Genomic DNA, 24,035 nt, shown 5'->3' with positions numbered 1-24,035 from the left:
AAAGTCAGAGGAAACACTTTGAAAGCTACAAGCATGCAACACAATTTTAACTGCTGTTAAGTTTGGTCAGAGTTAGATTACAGGCTGGTGAGTCTTGTTTATTGGTCCTTACAGATCCTTTTGTGCAGCTCTGTCACTGTGACTTGTGCAATGTGGAAAATATATATGAGTTTCAAATTGCCTGGATTCACCTGCTACAGTAGTTCTACCAGTTCTTTGCCATCCCTCCAGCTGGCGATGCCCTAAAGGTCAGGTTGGTTAGTTAGTTTATGCAAAAAAAAAAAAAAAAAAAAAAAAAAAAATCATGAGAGCAGAAGGAAAACATTCAGTACTACGCAAGCTGCTGTATTTTAACTTCTCCATGGATGCCGTTTCTATGGGATCCCCACCTCTGACAAAATCTTCCTGCTAAATAATGACAGCCCCTGACTGCCCCCAATCTGTATGACATAGTCTAAAAGACAAAACAAAAATATAAATACAACTAAAGTACAAGTCTCTCAAAAGTCTACAGTTCTTAAGTGGGATAAAGCTCTTTCTGTCATATCCCGTTTTTACGGTAGCATTGAGAGTTCAGCCACAGTTTAAAAGTACTTTTATTGTTTTCTTCATTTGAATCGACAAATACAGTAAATTGAATCTTTTTTCTTTGTAGGCGTCAACGCCCTCGTGTACTGACGTTCACAGGTGATGTTTCATTGGTTACTCGTTGGCTGTTCAAGGTAAATCCTGTGTGGGAGGGGGTGGGGGAGCAGGAGGAGGAGGAGGAGGAGGAGGGAGACTTCAGGAGCGGAGCAGTTCACGCCGCTCAGAGCGCAAGACCGCACAAAACCAGCCGGTGCACTCTTGCAGTCCTGGGACGGATTCTCATTGTACTGTCACCAATTTTTTTTCTTCCTAAAACTATTTTTTAATGGTTTATATATTTCACTGGATATGTTGGTGGGATTTTCAAATGGCATTTTCCTCCTGTTCTCCTGCGTGTTGCTGGAACCCGTGAGTACACTCCGCTTAAAAACTTGACTTTTCTCATGACCTGATCTTGGGCTCGCTGTCAAGAGTGCCACAGCTGCTTGCCTGATTTAACAGCGTAAGCTTGACCACGCAGGTCACTGCGATAAGCCAGCAAACGGGTTTAGGGCTGATACGCATGCGGTCCTCCAGAGGTGTGGATGCAGGGCGCACCGCTGTGCCCCCGTGTGCAACTTAATTCCGTTTAGCATGTGTGGATGACGGGACTAATTTGGGTGTTTTTTTAAGGGTTTATTTTTTTTTTCTTTTTAAACCTAAATTTTTGGAACGAAGTTCAAGTTCAGATAGTTCTTCGCTCCAGGTTTCTCTTTTCAGCAGCAAACAAAACGGTGGTCCTTGACTGGGATCGTTATTGAGGGACATTCATTGTCCTTTTATGACCAAGGTTAAGATGCATTACCAGGCGAAACAATGAACTTGGTTTCCCTTCAGGACACCATGGTAACGGCCCCATTTGTCTGCCTCTGCAGCCTCTCTGGTCCTCACCACGATTCTCTTCAAACTGTCTAATGTAGAGAAGCATGTATGAATCATACTGGAATTTAGATAAAATCCCCTACAATAGAACACCTGCACATCATCATCTGTGCAAACTCACAGACTGTTGGGCTCTTTAGCACATGAGTTTGATAATAAGAACGATGATTAGGCTGGTGAAAGTTTCCCTCTTTCCAACTTGCTTAAGGCTGCACTGATTGGTTAATGACAACCTGTTGTCTGGCCATCATCATGGGTGAAGTGATGCTGCAGAGCCTGCAGGTGCAAGATAAATCATAATCTAAATGAGGAAGTCATCTTCTGTATGGAGAGAAACTGGAGTCCTATGGGCTCATTTTCATGGCTAACAATAGCCACAGAATACCGACTGATTAATGCGATAGAGAGGAGACTCATATATCCAAGTAAGAGCAGTAAATCTTCTGCTCCTGCAGATGGTCTGTATACGTCCCAATGGTAAATCCTCATATTTCACACCGAATCACTTCATAATTCCCAGTACATCATGAGGAATGAGGGATATAATGGAACGGGTCATCTCACGCGTCAAAGTTAAAGATTCACTTTTTGAAGTTCATGAAAAAAAACTTTGCAACAACATTTCCTTTAAAGATTAACGATTTGTCAAATGGTGCCAAAGTTTTTTTTGCATGCACCTGCACCCTGTCAGTGCTGCTAACACTTTTTAAAAGGCGACCACTGGCCAAAGAGAAGTATGTAAAATACATGCAAATACTCTCTTCACAGGTGTTTGCAGTGGCCACACAGATGTGCGACATGATGAATGAAATCGATAAGGAGAGGATCATATGCGAGGCTCAGATTGAAAACAGAACAACAGGTATGTCAGATGCTTCGTATGTGTTTACTACGAGCTACTTATTCTGTCTCATCTTAATTCACTAATGATACAAGTGAGCTCTGATTGAAGTGACACAGTGAACTCCAAAGACAACAAAAGCTGTCCAAGCCTCCCGTCTGGCTTTAGATTTACACCTTGCATGATTGAACACTGTTTTCCACCTAATGTCAGCCCCTTGTCACATATGCAGATTCAGTTACAGAGAAAACTGATCCCGTTTTTCATTTAAAAGAAATGCTATTAACAAATGCTTTTACAGTGCAACAGTGAAGCTCACCTGATCTGTAGTTTTTTTATGCTTTTGTTTTTTTGCAGCACATTATACACAGTGTGTACATGAAGATAGTTGTGTTTCATAGAGCCTCTGTGAGTGACTGAAACACTGTTGGAGGCATTATGGGACTCTGTTTGTTTCCACGCAATGCAAAAGTAATTAAACTCTCATTATGTTTTTAATTTAAATTTGCAATAGGTTTAAATGTTGTCAGATCCTCAGGGTAATCGTGCAAATGTACCCTGGTAAGGAGATTTTTCATTGCGACAAACTGTTGAGCAGGTGCGCTGTGAAAGTGGCGTGAGCCGATTGTGCATCCCGGGAGGATACACACTGGAAAGACACGGAGATCTGTTGAATTCAAATAACAGCGTGTAACGAAGGGCACAGAGCTTTTTTATTAGTCATCGTGACAGCATGTTAACTCAGGTCATCTGCTGTTATGGGCCCAGCATGGCTGTAATGCCAGCTGACCTAAACTCACACGTATTGGCTGCCATGGGAACGCCAGTGCTCCGCCTTCACCTTAAACAGGCTGCTGTTTCCCACTTGAGGGGATTCATGTGTGAAACACTGAGCAAAATGTGAGCAAAATTAAGTTTCTCTCTATCTTTGGGCATGTGAGTTTAGGTAACATGCTTGTTTTTGGTCCCTCTCCTTCTTTGTCTCTCTCTAGGTTGCAGTAGGATCTGGGACAAAATCACCTGCTGGCCCAGTGCTGATGTGGGAGAGGTGGTAACCATCCTTTGCCCCAAATTTCTCTTCTTTCACTCCGAGGATGATCGCGAACGTAAGAATCAAGCTTGCAATATACGTTGCATATAGGTGTGTGTTTTAAAGAGAGTTAGAAGAGAAAAAGCACATTAGTTAATTTTACTCTTAGAAGGTTACAGTAATAAGTTAGTATTTAGTTATTTGACTAGAAAAAGTGAAAGCACATGGTAGAATCCATACATTTGTGGTGGAAAGTCACTGACACCTATTGGTAAATACATAGAGAAATTATAGAAGGTCTCAAAATGCCCATTTTTGCAAAGGTATCAGCATCAGCACTAAATTAAAGGCAGTTTCTTTATACTTGCTTCACCTCCCCATCAAGCTTCATGGATGAGTAATCTTGCAGACAGACAGACGGACAACACTGAACATGCACCTCAGTGATTTCTTAAATATATCTGTGACTTAAAAAATATTTACAAGCAGAGTTAAAGCTGCTCTAAGTCATCTTTTGATATAAACAACAAATCTAACATCAAGTCATAAAAGTAAAAACGTTACCTGTAGCAAATGAATGCACAGATTTATCATCCATTCAGTCCCCAGTAGCAGAACGTAGAAACAGTCCGAGGAAATTTCCCCCAGAATTGCAGGAGACCAAAATCAAGCTCAGAGGACAGAAAATATTGGTTTTACTTTCGTCATGCAGACGGAAACAGAACTCAGTATCTGCAGAATGCAATGGTTTGCTATCATTCGCTAACTTTGTGTATAACGTAGTAATATGTCAATGATCTTTATTGCAGTGGTTGATGTTACAGGGCCACAAACCTGTTGACCAATTTTGAATTTCAAAGCCTTTATGTTTTGTATTTCTGGCTGTTGTCAGAGTAGCCTCAGGCTAAAGAATAATTTGCCTTCATCTCATCCAGTTTACTCTTAATGTTCTTGATTGTAATTTAGAATCTCCAACTAAACTACCATGTTTTGGGGCTGTGGGAGGAAGCCAGAAAGTATCCTTGCAGGTACACACAGAAAGGCCCCAAGAGGCTAGTGGCTTTTAACTTTTGACCTCCTTTCTGTGAGAGAACAGTGCTTTCCACCCCACCACCATGGCACTATTGTTGTAACCAAGGTGTGCATATGAGAATCTCAGAAAGCACAAATTGCCGCTCTGGAAAGCAGATGGGCTAAAGCAGGAGAAGACCCGGTGCCACTTCTGTCAGCTAAGAACAGGAAACTGAGACTACACTTTGCACAGGCTTGAAAAAAATTGGACAACAGAAGATTGGAAAAATGTTGCCTGGTCTGATAAAGCTTTGATTTTTGCTGCAGCATTCAGATGGCAGGGTCAGAATTTGGTGAAGACAACATGCAAGTCAACAGTTCAGGCTGGCGATGGTACAGTGGGATGGAGGACATTTTCTTGGCTCGTCACAAAGCTCAGATCATTTCAAACTGGTTTCTTGAACATGACAGTGAATTCACTGTATTAAAATGCCCTCCACCATTACTACATGTCAATCAATAGTAGGTAATGTAGGTGAACAGAAGATTCATGTCATGCACGAGCAGCTATGGTGTCAATATGGACCAAAATCACTGAGGAATGTTCCCAGCATCTTGTTCAGCTTGTGCCACTGACAATTAAAGCAGTTCTGAAGGGAAAAGGGGGTCCGGCCTGGTACTAGCAAGGTGTATCTAATAAAGTGGCCTGTGAATAGTCACCTAGTTGCTAAGATGCTTTAAAGTCTCTAAAAAATAACAAATCTATCTGAGAATTTTAATGTAGTTTGGCAAACATGCCACATTCAAGATAATAAAAACAATTTCAGTCTTAAAATGCCTATAAATAGTACATCACATGATTACTAAGCCTTGTAATGCCATTTTTCTTTTTTATGTCTGTATCCATGAGTCTGAGATTAACCTGAAATTAAATGTGTATTCATGGAAACATGAGTTAAGCATGGGATATTAAAATGAATCAGAGAGATGCTGGCGTGCTGCTCATCTCGATCCCTCCTTAACTTCCATTTTGTTTTTATTGTTCCAAATATCCCTGCTATTGAGCCTGTGCCAGTATCATCACGCTCCATATCTGAGACCAGAAATGGAAATTATGGAGTGTCCTAGTGGCTCATACTCATGATGCTATTTTGGCCCTACAATCTCTTATCTTTTCTACCACCACATCTTGAATATCATAAATAATACAATAAAATTCAAAACAGTAGCAGGAAACAAGATAACAACTTCCCATGTAGACGCCATACACTCATTAAAGAGCCACACTGGTTATTTGTTCTTTATTTGGTGAAAGCCTAACAGGGAAGTTGTGCTAATTATCTGTAAAGGAAAACACTATCCTGGGAATTTTCTGGCTGAATTGCACCATGTCTGTACAGTAGTTCCTGGGAATGTACCCCTTCGAGTTTCCTCAACATCTCCATTTGTCAATAATCGCCACGTAGCGTCTCCTCAGTTAATCACGAAGTAAGAGTTGATGGAGATGTTTATTTGTAGTTGACTGGCAAAGGGGCTTTAATTTAAAATTGGAGCCTTGAGAAATGTATCAGGTACAAACAGCCATAGCTGTAAAATCCCAGGTGTGGCTCTTTATAAAGCTATGCTAATCATAAAAAAAGAAGAAGTTTGCAGTGGCTAAATTTACCACGCTTTGTGTAATATTTATTGGCGGTGACAACAAAGCTGCATGTTTGAGCTGTTTGTTTTCAAAAGTAATATTTTCTTGATTTATTCGTGTTTGTAAAGTTGTGGTTGGTCCGTTAGCTCAGCTCCTGCTGCTGATAAGACAGTGAAAACATATGAATAAACCTCTCCCTTCTATATTTTGAACATAGTGGCCGAGTTGTAGCACTAAAGGAGACGCTATACACCGATCAGACATAACATTATGACCACCGGTCTAGTATTGTGTTGGTCCCCCTTATGCTGCCAAAACAACCCTGAACCATCGACGTTAGCAACAGATCCTTTAAGTCCTGTAAGTTGTGAGCTGGAGCCTCCATGGATCAGACTTGTTTGTCCAGCGCCTCCCAAAGATGCTAGTTTGGATTGAGATCTGGCCAAGTCAACACCTCAAACATGTTGTGCTCATCAAACCATTCCTGAACCATTTCTGCTTTCAGCCACAGCTATCAGGGGATACAGTTTCCATGAAAGGGTGCACATGGTCTCCAAGAATGGTTTGATAGGTAGTACGTGTCAAAGTAACATCCACATGGATGTCAGGACCCAAAGTTTCCCAGCAGAACATTGCCCAAACCATCATACTGCATCTGCTGGCTTGCCTTCTTCCCATAATTCATCCTGGTTCCAGGTGTTCTCCAGGTAAGCGACACACACGTATCAGTCATCCACGTGATGTAAAAGAAAGTTATTCAGTTAAGGTCACCTTCTTCCATTGCTCCATGGTCCAGTTGTGGTGCTCGCGTGGCCATTGTTGGCAGTTTACAGCCTATACACAACGACTGATGTCTGTGTATTCTGACACCTTTCTATCATAACCAACATAAACTTTTTGGGCAGTCTGAGCTTCCGTAGGTCATCTGTTGTCCCCACGTGCATCAATAACCCTTGGTCATCCATGACCCTGTCGCAGGTTCACCACTGTTTCTTCCTTGGACCACTTGTGAAAGAGACTAACCACCGCAGACCAGGAACACCTCACAAGAGCTGCACTTTTGGAGATGTTCTGACGTTCAGTCGTCTAGCCATCATAATCTGGCCCTTGTCAAACTCACTCAAATCCTTACGATTTGAGGACAAAATGTTCTCTTGCTCCCTAATATATCCCACCTACTAACAGGAGCCACGAAGAATAGATGACCAGTGTTATTCACTTTATGAATGATGATGTCAGTGCTCATAATGTTATGCATGGTCAGTCTACACCAGTAAACATAATATTTGAAAATTCAAATTTGATATCATGTTAGTACTACCCATAATATCCTGACTCCCCTGCTCCGAGTGCACTTCAGTCGTTAATTAAAGATGAATTTGACTAATAGCACTTTTGGATATTTTGTATAGATAGATGTATAGATGTAATAATAATATCATAAAAGTGAATTGTTTTGGTCAACAGGATCAAATAATGAAAATCCAGACTGAACAACACATATGAATCCACCCATGTATTACCCACTTTCATAATGGTACATAGTCTCAGCTCTGTTCTATGTGCACTGCTTGTCTTTGGGAATGTACAGGACACTTTTCAGTACAGCATATTTGCTACGCCCACATTTAACCCCAGAGCCATTATCCGGTTCTATAACCGGATAATGGCGTGCGATGTCTTGCTACCATCTCCGGGTTGAATTGCAGGTTTCCTGAAATGTTGTCCAACAGTCTGGAACAGACGTTGAGGTATGTTTGCTAATATTTGATGGGTGTGCCAAAAGTCTTACCCTGTCAGCAGCTGCATATACTGTAAATATATATATATAACACCTGACATTTAAAAAAGGTGGAGAGCAAAATAAACGAGCTGCCACAGGTGTAGCGCACCTGCACTCGTACTTGTTAATGAAAACACTGCTTGTATCATATACTGAACCTGGAAAGGAGGTCCTATAGCTGTAATCTAGCCAGTACTTGCGGAATATGCAGGGTACATTAGAACATTTTGCACCATCGAGTAAATATCAGCTACATGAACACTCAGTAAGGGGAAGAAAGGTTGTGTGGGAAGCTGTTATGTGGCCCAGATGGGAGATAGTATGATATGAGAGCGGATAGCACTCCAGGGAAAAGACGGGGCAGATGAAGAATCACTGGATCTGTGGGGTTGAAGTCAGAGGAGGCATATTTCACAGACATGTCAGGAGGTTTACAGGATCAACAGCCCCCTCTGTGCAGTGTTGTGCTGCATTGATGTGGACCATATCAATTATGCAGCAAATCACCTTATCAGCACAGGTGTCTGATGGTTAAACCTGGTCTACATTCAGGTCATGAAAGAAGGACTACTGAAGTGATGATGAACGTGCATCACTTTCTGTGCAAGAAAGCAGGAAAAAAAAAGTTTACGTCATTGAACCACTGTGTATTTTTCCTGTTATTTAGTTGTCGAAAGCTCTTTAAGGCCTCGGCAGGTTACAGACACACGATGCATACATTCTTCTTTGTAAGCGTGTTTCACAGAATGTCATGAAGTCTAATTTAACCTCACTCCTGAGAATCGTTGCAAAAGACTGAAGGTATTGACACATCCCGAGCTATTCATTTTATAAGCCTCACACACAAAAACAAGCATTGCGAAACATGGCGCCATAGAGATTCGGGGTCATAAATTTAGTTGAGACAGAGTTGCCATTCTCATGAACTCTTTACCTAGCAGATCTAACACAAACATGCAGCCATTCATCTCTTTTAATAGCGCTCACCCTCTCTACAGGCTGAGAATGACAGAGTGCCCAGCTGTCAACAGGTTCACCTACATGCTGCAATGTGAATTTGACATGAAGTTGATTTATAATAATACTATGGATCAAACATTTGGATATACTTAGATAGGATAAGGCTTTGACTGTACAATACTGGAGGGAAAAGCCAAGAAGTAAAAAGAAAATAAAAATGATTATGGGGTGATGAACTTGAACACTGAAAATCCTTGCAGTCATGTTTTGGGGAATGATGAAAGCATTCTTCTGGCAATCCCTCAAACAGGCTAAATCCAGTGGTGGCATGGGCTGAAACAGCAGGGGCTTAGCTTCGCCTTTGTGTCTTGTCATGTTGTTTGAGGAAGCTAAGCCTCCATCTTCTCTGCATTACGCTGCTCAGGTATTTGTGAGCGAACCAAATTTTGGTGCCAAATACATTCTAAGACTTTGGCTTGTTGGTCATTTCCCAACTCGGTGCTGATTTGATAGCGGCTGCGGAGTGATACGATTACGCAATGTGTGGAATGTCCTACATGTTGATTTCCACAGCAGCATTCAGGACGTGGATTAATTTGTCACCAGATCACGGAGCTTCCATTCTTTACTGGTAGGAAGGGAGATGAGGAAAGAAGTATGACATAATAAGAGACTGAACAAAAAGCACAGAGCAGTCAATCCATGCTTCAAGATTAGACGCTCATGAAGGGAGGGACATGAGTTTTCAGGTCTAATTAGTTCATGGATCCATTTCTAGCTTTCGTCACACTGTAAAAATCTAAATCCTCTCTGTATCATATGCCACATATTCTGCCTTTCTATTACATATGCAACAAGTGTAGAGGACGTAAATAGGACCCAAAAAGAGGCCTTTTCAATTGTTTTTGCTTTTGTTTTTCCACAAAACTTCGGAAATAGAAACTTTCTGCTGTAATCTGCCTAGCACTGAGGTCTGACCTGTACTGTACAGAGCTCCACTTATCTGTGCAGGGTCCTGCACTCAGCTAAGCAGATTTGCAAAAGTATAGACTTTCTATACTTACGTAGAAGTACAGATACTAGTGTTAAAAATACTCCAGAAAGCCTCTTAAACGTACTCACAGTAAGAAAGTGAAAAGTAGCTCCTTGAAGAACATTTCTACCACTAATTTTTGTGCAACACTATCTGAACCTTGTGCTCTATCATTGTAAAAATAAAATAATATTAGTAGATGTGAATATAAACTTTATTCCAGTCTAAATTTGAATTCTAATAAAGCTTGAATCAGGTAAGTAGAACATGAGCAGAGAAAAAGAAAGAAAATGAAAAAACAGCTCTATTTTGTGTTTCTTACATTGTAGAGGATTCAGCATGTGGGGAACCCTGAAATCAGTTGCCTCAGTGTGGGGAAAAGAATCATAAATCACAATAATTTCTATTGGGAGCTCCAGTAGATTTTCTTAGTGTACAGGCTGTGATCAGCTGATCTGCTGCTTCAACTGGATGTCAGCAGATGTTTTATGAGTTGTCTTGGCTGATTTCCATCCTCGACACTGACAGTACAGTGTGTATTCTGTCTTTTTTCTAGAAGGTATAAAATTGGTATGAAGGTGAAATTCGCTGAATGAATCTCAGCATCATCAGCTTAACTTCAGATTCATCTCTGCTACACTTTATGTAACCTAACTCTGACCATGAAACCACAGCCACTGTGCACCAGTCACACACTGTTCTTTACTTTAAACCCCTCACAGCAAACTAACCTGTTTATTCTGCAGAGGATTTTCATGCAACCTTTAAATAACACAGCGAGTCTACGTCAGTTTGTTTTGCAGCAGGTTTCACAATATGAAAAAACGTAATGTCATGTGTACAGACCAGATATCTGATTTAAAAATGTGAGAACTTACATGTAAGCTTTAAATTTCCAGTTTATCAAACACCACTGATCAGTCCTTATCTTTAACCCCTCTTCTTCCTTTCCTGTTCTGTCTTTCTTATCTGTCTCCATCTCTGAGTGAAGTTAGCTCTTTCTTTTCTCTCCCTGTAAAATACAGCACAGGAATACTGGACCTTTAGCTAGCAACACACTGTGAGACAAACTGCACACAAACAGTTTATGTGTTTGCTGATGTTTGTTGAGCTGATAGCAGCGTTGGATTTGAAATTACCTGAGAATTAAAAAAGATCACTTCTGTGGGGCTAGCTAGATGCTGAAGTACCACAAACATAACTTATGGACACCTGCAGTTGTTCCAGTGTTGTGCCAAAAATAATAATAATGATAATAAAACAAACATATAAAAATGCAGGCCCACTTTAACCCCTGACTATGGCCCACACTTTTGCCTCTTTCATCTGTTTTATACCACATCCTCTGGTGATTAATACACAAGCAGGACTGCCTTTCATGTGTTTCTGTTTAGGCTCAAATAGGTTTGATGTTTGGAGGCTCGCAGTGACGAAGCTAAGCTCCATTCTCCTGTAGAGCAGGACATACATATCTATGTCTACAGACATATCTAATCTTCAGCACTTCCAATACAGAAAATCTCTGGCCTGCTGTACGCTACTCCGGACAACTACTGGACTCAGCTTTAACCCAAAAAGCTTTACTTTATCTTGCTGTAATTTCATTTACTTCATTGTTCTCGCAAGTTTGACTCTACACTTAATTTTAAAAAGTTCTATCTTTTGTTACCGCAAATTTGCAACACTGTATTTTGGTCATGCAGTTTTTTAATTGTCAGTCTAAATGCACCTTTCACCTCTGCCCTCTGTGGGCAGAACAGACCAAAATATCCCTGCTTGACTGATGGCCACCTGGTGTTTGTGTGTACAGCCTTCACATAATTAAGAAACAGATGGAAGCAAGTGCACATGGGAATTGCCTCAGCATCTCTGAGCCAGTTGGGCGGCTGAGCCTCTTCAGTCATTCATTCTGTTTCCTTTGATTATTTGGGTGTATTCCAGGGAGACATGAGTCTCAGCATGTTTTAATTAAATGCAGTGGTATGTCTGCCCTGCAGCTCTTACAACTCCCATCTCAACAAGCACTTTATTGTACTGTTAAAGGATAGCAGGAAGAGCGGCGTAAAGAAATATCAATAATTTCCAGTGTTGTTCCTCTGTCCCTTTGCTCATTAGGTAACCTGTCAAAGACCTGCACTGCGGATGGTTGGACCTCAGTCAGCATGGACTCCTACATAGCAGACTGTGGATATAATCCCAACACCACCATGGATAGCCATGAAGTAAGTGTGGCAACTGGAACTTTAAGTGAAATGTCCCACACCTGATGACCTGTGTACTGAAACGTATTGTTACAGGAGGTATTCTTCCACGCCATCAAAGTGGGATACACCATCGGTCACAGCGTGTCGCTCATCTCTCTGACAGTTGCTATCGTCATATTGTGTCTCTTCCGGTAAGGTGATCCATCGTAACACTGCTTAATGTTCCCACATAAAGACAATCAAACACCTATTAAAGCAAGAAAACCCCGTCGATCTCTCATTTCCTGCATTTTATTGAGGTCTTACAGTCTTTTTAAACAGCAATGTAACTGGATTAAGTGGGAGAAGTCGTCCAAATGTGGGTGGGTGCAAGCAGTCACCAAGTCAAACCGTGAAGTCAGATCACTTAGATGAGCATCTGTTATTCACTGTATGCTCTGTCCTGACCTTAAGGTCACAAGGTCGTGGAGAAAAACGCATGTGAGTGATTGTTGGCGTAGATCATTAGAACAGGTTTAAGTGGCAAGTGTGTGTAGCGTCTAATAAACATCAGCTGGCTGTGCTTGCATTTCAGGCTGTTTGTGTGTCGCGGGCTAAACAGCAAGCGCTGTGTTTACTCTTTGGGTTTTTTGACATGTGATCGGGTTTGCATCCTGGAGGATGTTGGCAGCGCCTGCTGTTTATGTCGGGGTGCAGATGTGGCGTTCATGCAGCTGAGCGATACTTCATCGCAGCTCAACTGTCCTGCTGCGTTTACGTAACTCGCCCAAGGTCATCGTGTCACGGGGAAGGTATTTGTTTGAAAGCAGGCAAAAGAGAGAATTTACATTAGTGACATTTTCTCAGCACCCCCTGCTTCTCTCCCCCTACACACCGATTTGTTCTTGTTTGTTTCCTTGCTCCGCATCCCTGATAAATATTATGTCCCTGAAAAAGCTACATCCAAAGTGGGAGACATGCAGAAAGCCTTTCATGACAATTGCAGGGTTTAAATGAATTGTGACATTTAGATAGCAGCACAGCAGAGCACGGTGGTAGGAAATTACAAGGCGATAATCGTGTACACTAAGTGCTTAGAATGGCTGCTGTCCTGAGCTGAAACGCACATCTGTTCTGTGCTCATCTGAACTAAGTCAGTGAAGTTTCTAGTGCATATTCTCTTGATACACGCTTTTTTTCTGATGATTTCCGAGACACATGAGGAGCTCATTCATTGTAACCAGTCGGGATGCATTAGGAGTACTTTGCCTGTTCATTTTCTGTGTATTTGTATTCTTCTTCAGGAAGCTGCAGTGCACAAGAAACTACATCCACATGCATCTGTTTGTGTCTTTCATACTGAAAGCTGTGACTGTTTTCATCAAGGACGTGGTTCTGTACGAAGTCGGCGAGACAGATTGCCAAGCATCTGTGAGTACGCCGTTCACCGTCCTTTCTCTTTGCTGCTGAAAGCTCTGCAGGATGATTTTTCTATTATTGAACTGGTTGCGCGAATTGATTTCCCTCTCTGCCTAACTGAAGTTCGGCATCGTTGCTCAGCAGCCGCTTTCCCACTCTGACTTTAATGCTTTGTCTCAAAGTTTACTCAGCGTTCTGGGTGTAGCAGTGTTTGCCGAGGCACTTCTGCTCTTAAAATGATGTTTCCCTTTTCATCTGTGCACCAGGATGTTGTGAGAGTTCCTGTTTGCCAAACATTAAGCCTGAACTTGAACATTAAGCCTGAACTACAGACAGCTTTGTCAATAAATCACATTCAGAGTGCTGTATTGACTTTATTACCACAACATGCCACAACGTCATAACTGATAAGTTAAGTATTTAGATAAGCTCCTAGATGTGGCATTGCTCCCTCTTATGTGATTGATCAAGTCACCAATGTTAGTGCTGCTTTCTTGCCACTTTATTACCAGAGAGGACTGGATCAACTCGCTATAAATCACCCGCTTTACTATATCACTAAGTGCTGTTGCTTAATGGCTGAGTTTAGACATTTCTCCTTCAGGGTACACCGGCTGCCCTGACCTAAACACAGCTGCTAAATATCTCACAGATTTCTAAACTCCTCAGTGAAAAAGCAAAAACAAAAGGAGTAAACTTTTGTTTACTTGGTGTAAGGCGCACTGCTTAGCTTGTAAAAATACAGTTGGGGTGAAAGCGGAAAACCTCGTGCAAAATAACACAGAGAGTTGCAAGAACACACATTCCTAGTTTTAATCTAACCCTGGAAACAAATCAAATGTTGTGTCACCACTTCATTTATGTGGATAACGAACTATAGACAGACCTGATAAATTGAAAATATGTCCTGTTTAAATTATGTCATTTCAGGACATTATAAAAACCTGGTCTTTAGAAGGTCTTAAAATACAACCTAAGAAGAAATATGAAACATGACATATTAAATACAATTTAAACCAAAATGCAAGATGCAGTGTGTGAAAAATTAACTACACCCTTACTGCTTCCAATTAAGGAAGGAATTACATGGATAGGTAGACTGTTCAATGCTCAGAAACTGCAAAAAATCCAAGGGCTACATTTTAAACTCAATAGACCTCAGTTAGTGTGTTAAATGTTAAAGTTCATGACAGTATATTTAGAAAAGGACTGAACCAGGGTTTGTAAGTATTGTCAGGACAAAGCCTCTTTCTTTTAAAAACCAACTGTCAAGCACGGTGGAGGAAGCATTATGATTTCGGCTCGCTTTGCAGCCACAGGACCTGTGAGTCAACCATGAACTCCTCTGTATGCCAAAGTATTCTAGACTCAGATGTGAGGCCAACAGCCGAAGCCTGGCTGAAACTGGACCATGTAACAGGATGATGATCCCAAGCAGAGCAACAAATCTACAACAGAATAGCAGAAAAAGAAAAGGTTTCAATAATTACAGTTCAGATCTCAACCTGACTGAAATGCACTTGTCATGGTTAGTGCTGTGGGGCAGGCAGGAAGGAGGACCCAAATGCAGGACTCACAGACGGAGGGTTAAACTTAACGCGCAGCTTTATTCCTGGGAAAAATCTCGAATACAGAAAACAAAAAGCGAAGCATAATAACTAGAGCTAACAAACTCAGGACTCAAGGAACTGGAAAACAAGAAATCAGGAGCTACGGAGACTAGGAACACAGAGGAAACGCACAGCACTGAGGAGGTGTGTGAAGGTTAACGACGTGACAACAAGCAGGGGAAGACTGAGGACTAAAATACACAGGAGGATCACGAGAGGATGGAGAGCAGGAAAAAAACACAGCTGGGGCAAATCAGACATAATGAGACGAGGGAAGATGTCTGTGAAGGTTCTCAGTCATCCATCCGAGGGAAGGCAAAACTAGATACACTGACATAGGACACAGACTATGAAAATAAAACAGAAAATACGACACGTACACTCAGACACATGACTGACTGGGGAACAAGAGAATAAACCCGAGGGCAGAACTAAATCTAAGAACTAGAAATCACAAACCCAGAAGAACTAGAGAGCTACAAATGCAAAACAGAAACCGAAACATGGTTATAAACCAGGGTGAAACCAAAGATTACTAATCCCCATCCTCTCGTGATCCTACCAGTGTATAAGGACCCTGACAGCACTACTGGGACCTTAAGAGAGCTGTGCATAAATGAATGCCTGCAAACTTCAATGAACTGAAGCAATGTTGCACAGAAGAGTGGGCCAATAACGTCAACCCAGCAGGACAGAGAGTACCAAGCAATGTTACATTTGATAACAATGAAGAACATGGAAAAATAATAGAACAACAGTATAGTTTGATAACACTGAAATAAAACTAAGTTGCAAACATATGCATTTAATGTGTATCAAGTGTGATTGTTTATCTTAGATAAGTGAGAATGACCCTGATGTTAGTGGAACAGAAGCTCCCTGACAGCGTTAGAGAGGCTGGTTCTGTGTAATGTTTTACACTGACAGTACTTTGTCTGTTAAATATGTTAAATATTCACATTGTTCTGAACAAGAAAACAAATCCTATAATTTTTTTAGCTTGGCCCACGGGGACTAAAACTGGCCTGGCTAGTTTAAAATGTCTAGTCTGTTATGTTGTCCTCATCTTTTTAAAGGTCAATGCATTTCCTCTGGATATACCTTTAAAGTGTGAATGTTTTAGGTAAAAAAATACATCTCTGCAGCCGTGTTTAACGTGATATGAACGAAAAGTTAAGTAAATAATGCCATCAGAATTGAACCATATGTTGCTGCTGTACAATAAGGCAAATTCCACAGTAAAAAGGATTTATTTTAAACTTGATATCTAATACAAGCATCTTAGGACACTTCTGCAAACAATGCTGGTTTTAGTTTTGAAACCTTGTTCAAGTGTGCATGCAGCAGGACAAAACTGAGACTTTTGGAAATAATGGTCCAGGCACCCACGTGTGCTTCCTGTTTATTCGTCTCAAAAGCTAATCTAACACATTATGGATCGGCTTACAAATCTTGTTGTGATGTCATCTTTCTTGTGTGGGTACTCCACTCTGCCACCTGCTCAATTATATGCTTTTAGCAATAGCTGCAATTCACAATCATTAGCTGAAAGTGCTTTATGTTGTGAGGTATAACCAATGTTCCCTCTAATTTTTCATGTGTCTGAGCGAACACGCAAACCTCCTGAGCGGTCCCTTGGACCACTGTGAGCAACATTAGACGTGTGCACTGTGGTCACGCCAGCATCGAATCCATCCAAGTTACATGGTTTATTAAAATAATCAAATTACAGCATTTACATTTATGTTAGACTACTTTTAATTACCTGCTTTAGCCCACTTACAATGAAAATTAAAAAAAAACAAAAGAAAATCTTGAAAACAAAACTTTCTTTTTTTCTTTTCTTTTTTTAAAATAAAGCTCTGACCAGTATTATGAGAATGAGTCTGTGGTCTGAGAGAGAGTCCTGTAACTCTCTGTCTGCAAAATACAGTAAATAATGACAAATGTTGGGCAATTAATTATATAGTTACTTCTTCAAAAAAGTAACTGAGTTATGCAAACAAAGTGTTTTGCAGCTGTTTACCTAAAAATGCAGTCAAGGCAATTTTTAAAAAATAAACATTTCAAACTATTTACAGAACAATCAGCTGTTCTGCATCAAATTTGATGCCACACAAATTATTTGTGCCACTCCAAAAATAATTTCTGTCCACTATGAGATAAAGGAGAACAACAGCCTGATACCTGCAGGCCTGACAACAGGAGATGTATCACTGCTGTAACACTCAGCAGTCGCCTCATTGTTCTGACACACACAACAAAACTATTGACTACACTACACACTGACTACACACTAACTACACAAGATTTGCGCTAAACGTTGCAAATCTCTCACATCTCAAAACACCGCCGTCACTCCTAAAACTCCCCCCTTCCTAAACAACAAAATGCCATGTTGCCATATCATTTTTTGATTGGTCGACATGGTACATTTTTCCACCAATAGGAAAGAGTGGGGGTTTTTTTGGTTTTGTTTTTGCTCATAGGCGGAGAGTGCTTTCAAGCGTTTTCCTTATAAAATGCTGTTTTTACCGTTTCTTCCTGCAGTAAATATAAACAACGACAGTATTCAGGAAAAAACCAAACATTGCATATTTTTATCATAACTCTGGTTTTACGTGGCCTATCAACACAATTTAAAAACTGGTATAAAGTCCACACTTTTTCCGTCAGTTGTTCCGTCTATCCTGCTCCTGCTCTCTAACCTTAAGTTGTTTGCTTAGCTCAGCTGATTAACAACTTTAGGCCGTCTTGATAGTGAGAGTGGAATTTTAGGCTTCTTCTAGTTCTGTTTAACTCAATAACAATATTTGCCTGAAAACATTTTCCCATTTGGAGTTTTAAGTTATGGTGCAGACATTGCAGTGGGTCAGTGTGGTTTCTCCTAATATTGCAGCAAGGAGCTTTAAACTTGGATTTCAGTTACATTTACTGCAGATTACAGATCTAAATGGTCAAATACTCTGTCAGTATAATCAGCCCAACTACAAGATAGCACATGTGTATTGACCTTTAATTGCTATTTTTTGTGCCCTTGGGATTAGTTTGCTAAAAACGTCCTCAAGTAACCTTTTGAATCATTTAAATGGAAATAGATTTATATATGTATCTACATTCATTTGCACATTTCTGGTAAAGCCAATAACATGTTAATGTTTTTTAGGTGGGATGCAAGGCAGTGATGGTTTTGTTCCACTATGGGGTCATGGCCAGTTACTTCTGGCTGCTTGTGGAGGGCCTCTATCTTCATGCTTTGTTAGCTGTGTCCTTCTTCTCTGAGAGAAAGTACTTCTGGTGGTACATCCTCATTGGGTGGGGTAAGTGTTAGCTCTCATGCCAGTTATTGATGAGTAGGCTTACAGGTCACTCTCAGAATCTCATTTGCAAGGGGATCGGATGTGTCCATTTGTCTGTAGTGTCAGTGCAGCCATCAGGCAACCTGAATGCCTTCATTAGTCTTTACTACAACCACTGGATCCGTCCTGAAGCCTATTGCAGCTGGCATAAGGCAAGAGGCTGGATACTTCCTGGACTGGTAGTTGGGCCTTCACAGGGCCAAGACAGAAATCATTCACACTTTCATACTTGCAGCCAACTTAGACTCATCAGTTACCCTAACATGCATATCATGGGACTATGGGAGGGAACTGGAGTATATATTATTTTATGTAAAAGAGGTTTAATACATGCAGCTGCTTCAGAGAAATACTGAACTTTCAATCTGCACATGAATGAGTTTTCCTTAGTTTAGCAGCAGCAGGCGGCTGGCACCCGTCCTCATTGTTAGAATTCAGTCAAAGAGTCCAGCAATGCTTTTGGAAGGCAAATAGCTTTATGTATGTATGGCAAACGTAACATATAAATAAATTAAATTCTTTGCTGAACTTAGAGATCAAACAAGTAGACCTGAACTGCTATATTTCAATTTCAACAGCAATTTGGTCCCTGCTTTCATCAAAATTCATATATTCATAAAAAAGTTGCTAGGTGGAACCTTTGAGGAGTTTCATCTTATTTTCAGTTAAAATCTGAAAATATTTTACCTTTTGATCCTTCAGTTGCCTTTGACGTATATATTCAACAATATTTATTTTCCCTTCACAGTGAAATAAATCTAGAAATAGGCTTGAAATGTTGTGTCTGCAAGCAGGAAAATGGAAACAAGCCTTTCCCACAGATACCCAGGATGAATCAGTATTGGCACAGAGCACACATGAGTCGTGTTAAGAATGATAAGATAAGATAAGATAAGATAACCTTTATTAGTCCCACACGTGGGAAATTTGTTTTGTCACAGCAGGAAGTGGACAGTGCAAAAGTTATGAGGCAAAAATTAGAATACAATAAGAATAAATACAGTACACAACTGTACAGAATAGAATAAAATAAAATACTATATACAAGCATAGCTAAAAAGCAATATTGCTTCAGCTGTAAACGCATTCATAAGATTAACAGTGTGCTCATGCCCAAATGTGGTACAGATAAATAAATAAGTATATAAAATAATCTATAAAATAAATCACAGAGCTGATCATTTCTCTCTGAGAAACAGAGATCATTTTAATGTTGAAATAACTTAGAGGTAATTCTGTTTGTGTTGTAATTTGTCTGCAGGGGCTCCGACCATCTTTATCTCAGCGTGGGCGATAACGAAGGCTTTTTTAGATCACCCTGGGTGAGTTCATCTTCATCATGTTTTCTTGTTGATTAAAGTGAAGTTATCGTTTGGGATGCACTGATTGTGAAAGTCTTAGCCAATACTGATGCAGATATTAGAATTACAGTTCTGTGCAAAAGCCTTGAGCCATACTTTAGATTTTGCTCTGAAAATAAGTGCAGCGACTTTTTGAAGCGTGCATACATCCATGGAAATATAAGAAGAAACCAGAGTTTGTATCATTGTAATGATTTTCAATATTTGGTATGAACAAACTCTTAGTCAGCTTTCATGTAATTTCTTTAAGAAGTCTTCATGAAAAGTCAAAGCTCCTCTTCTTTCATCCATTACAAAGATTAACAGCTGGTCTTCGGAGCAATTTTGCTGCCTCTATTTACAGTCCAGTGATGTTTTTTTATGATCTCTTATTGAGAACTTCTTGTTTGCATTTCCTTTTTTCCTGTCAGATGCTGGGAGACCATTGATGACGGCCCTTGGTGGATCATCAAAACCCCCATTTTAATCACCATACTTGTGAGTCAGTGCAGCTCTTTGTGAGTAACATTCCAATCTCAGCTTAATGCAAAATTAACCAGTCTGCTACTTTCGTGGCAGGTGAACTTTTTCCTCTTCATTTGTATCATCCGGATTTTACGGCAGAAGATGAATTGCCCAGACATTGGAAGAAAGGAGTCCAATCAATACTCGTAGGTATTCAGTGCAAAATGTCAGCATCTTGATCATAGTGCAGGTTGCAGTCATTTCTTATCAGGTGATGCTAATTTAATTAATTTTGCTGCTGTTAGGTTTTTATTTTGACTAAGCTCTTGCACAGTGACAGATACTCGACTCTGGCCTTTGTGGACCTTAACACGGCTGAACATGAGCTTTCTCTTTACTTTTTTTTCCTCCCATCTCATGTTTTTAGGAGACTGGCTAAATCAACTCTGTTGTTGATTCCTCTCTTTGGCATAAACTACATTATTTTTGCTTTCATCCCCGATGACATTCACCCACAAGTGAGGATGGTGTTCGATCTTATTCTCGGGTCATTTCAGGTAACGTCCCTGCATTAAGTCTGCAACACTTTCCAAATGGTGCACAGAAGCAGGCAGCACTACTTATAGATGAATGTGCGGATTTTATGCTTGAAATATTGTGTTTTAGACGAAACCGCTGCCGCAAGTGGACATCCTTTCATTTGATTGCAAAGTTTTATGAAGATAGTTTGTCAGATGGAGCAAATGAATGCTTGGTTTTGCTGACATGTTTAACTTTGTACGCTTGAATAACGAGTTTGCTCGTTTGCTGAGCATTAAATTGAAAGTAAACTCTGAGAGCAAAGTGCAGTGATGGAAGCTGTGCAATGGAAAGTTTTTCTCAATTTATAACCGTTGTAGTTCAAAGTGATATCTTCTGGGAACATTTCCCAGGGGATCTGGATGATAAACTTGCTGTCTGAGCCTGAAGTTGGTCGTCATTTTACCATCATTATTCATACGCAAGTATTTTGAGTGTTTCCCCAGCTGTGCGATCATACTTATATTTATGTGCAACAACAGCTCTTACAGGGCGGAGTGTGTGTGTTTTTTCCCATCTCTTCAACAGGGTTTTGTGGTTGCTGTCTTGTACTGCTTTCTAAATGGAGAGGTGAGTAAATTCTAACAAAAAAAAGCTCTCTGAGATAAATTAGCTAAATCCTGTGTTTCATGCCTGCTTAACGATGCTCCTCGTTCTGTTTGTCTACCTCTCTGCTTGTCCTGCAGGTGCAGTCGGAGATTAAGCGTAAGTGGCGCAGGTGGATGCTGCAGAGGTTTCTGGGTGCTGATACTAAGTACCAGCAGCCCTCCATGGGCAGCAACGGCAACAACTTCAGCACCCAGATCACCATGATGACCAAATGCAGCCCCACAACACGCCGGACATCTGCGTGTCAGGAGCGCCTCTCGTCCATCTGATATCCAGTTAAAGTTACTGTCGCTCTTTGATTTAAATCCTTAGGCACTGAATGTGTGGCTCGCATACGCTGTTGCCACAGGATCGATATTGGTTACTGAGTATTTTTAGCGATTGCCTGTCAAAAATTGAGTGAGACTGAATTTTTCTTGCCAGAATTGAAAGGTAAAACCGCTGTAATGAGAGGCCTTTGGTTAGGGAGGTCTGCACCAACAATCTGGTTTCTGATATTTGTATGAAAGCCAATGTCATGTGGAAATATGTACAGATGGGCTCATACTGCATGTTAGTGCTTTGTTGATATCTGGAACTGGAAAAGGCTACAGGCAAGTTATAAAAAGTTGGTCCTCAGTGTAACAATAATGACAGTAACGTGCAAAGAGAAAGCTCTTCTTAACCCTCATGGACACTGAAGTGAATTCAATGTCCTCTGACCAATAACACCAGAGACAAGCTGCAAGATGTTTATCAAAAGGGTGTGTGACAGAGGAGGTCTCCAACCACTAATGGCCCATGTTGCTTAAGGGAACAATGGAAGCAGCTTTATTGACTGTGTCAGGCTGCTGTGAATCTAAAGCACAGGCAGTGCAATGGAGGTTCCTAATGCTGCCTATGACAGTTTTATTCAGGGGATACTCTGCTGAATTACTGCCAGCTAACATTCCAGAGGAGAGACTGAATCTTCTGCTTGTGAAATTCAGTTCAGATTACAGAGGCTTTTAGTTTTTGTCTGAGTGCGCAGTCAGATAACAGATGGACCAGCTGTATTCTATTAATCCACAACTTACAAGACTGTAAATAAATACGCAGTAACAACAACTTACTTCCATTAACTGGATTGCATGGATAGTTTATTCCGCTGCATTTATTTTAAATGTATTCATCTATTTTATTTCTCTAGTGAGACAAGCAGGTCAAAGTTTTCATTAGCTGTAAAATATCTTGTTACTTACAACATGAATCGGCATGCTCACGGATCCCAGACTTTTCCCACTGGTCCCACACAATAGTCTGTATATAAAAGATGGAGGGGGCCACCGTGACATCGCCTGTGGGTTTGTGAACTCCTGTTCTGAAGTGTCAACTTTAACTGTGGCTGTTGCAATGTTGGGTTTTTGAAGGTAGAAGTGACCATATTTACACAAGGATTATTAACTAATGCAAGCAAGCTTTGCTAGCAAGTTGCATTTGTAAAACGCGTGGATGCATAACACAGAGAGATGCATAAAAATGAATGTTAGGCATACAAATATAATAACAGGATATCATACACCGAAACTTCTTGGACTGTCTGTTAGAACTTTGTGCAACAGCACAGACACGGTGTAGACGTCCACTTCAGTGACTTGAATGAGCTGAGGTGAGGCCTGGCAGAGAGTTTGTTGGCACCGACCTGCCACTCAGCTGACTACGGTCCTAATAATGTATTAAAACAGAGATTAATACAATGTAAATGAGCGAGGAGTTTTAGAAAAACAAAATCACCCCTTGTACATCAAAATTAGTTGAGACATTCACGTTTCCCTCAGGTTGTAACAACATGATTACTCAGCGTTCTTCATAATCAGGTCAAAGTATTTATTTTGCCAAATTAGTTAATTTGTGGCCAATTATAGGCGACACTTATAGCTTCAGCTGTCGTTTCTGTTTAGTGCTAATTGAGAGATGTGAGACTAACAATATTATATATTGTACATATATTTATTAGTTTCAGGTTGGCCATTCTTGTATTTTGCTCGTTTGTGTTGTTGTGTTTGCACATCTCTGTTGCTTGTGGGGCTCGCACACAAGAATTTCACTCGCATGTGCTGTGCCAGTGTGCCTGCACATGTGATGTGACAATAAAAAGTGATTTGATTTGATTTGATTTAACACGGTAAACATTTCACCTGCTGTTACGGGGAGCACGTTTACATAAATGCTAGCGCTGAGCACCGCCTGCCTGGCTTTGGAGCTCACTGACAATTTATAAAGCTAAAAGACATCACAATTGTTGGCGTCACGTTTACATTGCCCACGCATTTTCTGCAGAATAGTTTTGTACGCTTACATGTTCGGCGTCAGATTCCGTCAGAGTCATGCTGGTGCTTATTTTAGTTCCAGTTTTTGTGGTGTGTGTGTGTTGTAAACTGAAACTGAGGTAAAGCTAACCTAAAAGTACCTCAGACAGGGAGCTAGTGATGTGGATAAAGAGTTGGTTTCTTGTGAGTTTTACGGTGATGCTCTTTAGTGCTCAGGTGTCAACTGGAAATAAGTGTTTACATTTGAAAGTACTTCCTTACTCGTGATATTTGCTTACTGTCAGTGTAATGTTGACAGTGTCTCTCTTGTGTTGCCATGTAAATACGTTATTGAACAAAATGTTTAATGAAGTTGAATAAAATCATTTGCACTGTGA

At 40.5% G+C, this 24,035-nt stretch overlaps 1 protein-coding gene across 1 annotated transcript; it reads left to right on the top strand.

The window, feature by feature from the left end:
* Window positions 1-783: 783 nt before the first annotated feature.
* On the top strand, window positions 784-24,035 carry LOC146688251 (vasoactive intestinal polypeptide receptor-like). The gene is made up of 13 exons (XM_085437859.1): window positions 784-996; window positions 2,278-2,371; window positions 3,343-3,456; window positions 11,922-12,028; window positions 12,104-12,201; window positions 13,294-13,420; window positions 18,185-18,338; window positions 19,639-19,699; window positions 20,149-20,215; window positions 20,297-20,388; window positions 20,610-20,739; window positions 21,290-21,331; window positions 21,448-24,035. The coding sequence occupies exons 1-13, from the start codon at window positions 937-939 to the stop codon at window positions 21,637-21,639; spliced, it is 1,338 nt and encodes a 445-aa protein (XP_085293985.1). The 5' UTR covers window positions 784-936; the 3' UTR covers window positions 21,640-24,035.

Source organism: Copadichromis virginalis, linkage group LG18, assembly GCF_057382275.1.
Source record: "Copadichromis virginalis isolate Kocher_CV1m ecotype Utaka linkage group LG18, C_Virginalis_male_GT1.1, whole genome shotgun sequence".
Classification (NCBI taxonomy): Eukaryota; Metazoa; Chordata; class Actinopteri; order Cichliformes; family Cichlidae; genus Copadichromis; species Copadichromis virginalis.
This window is presented reverse-complemented; position numbering and strand designations above follow the sequence as displayed.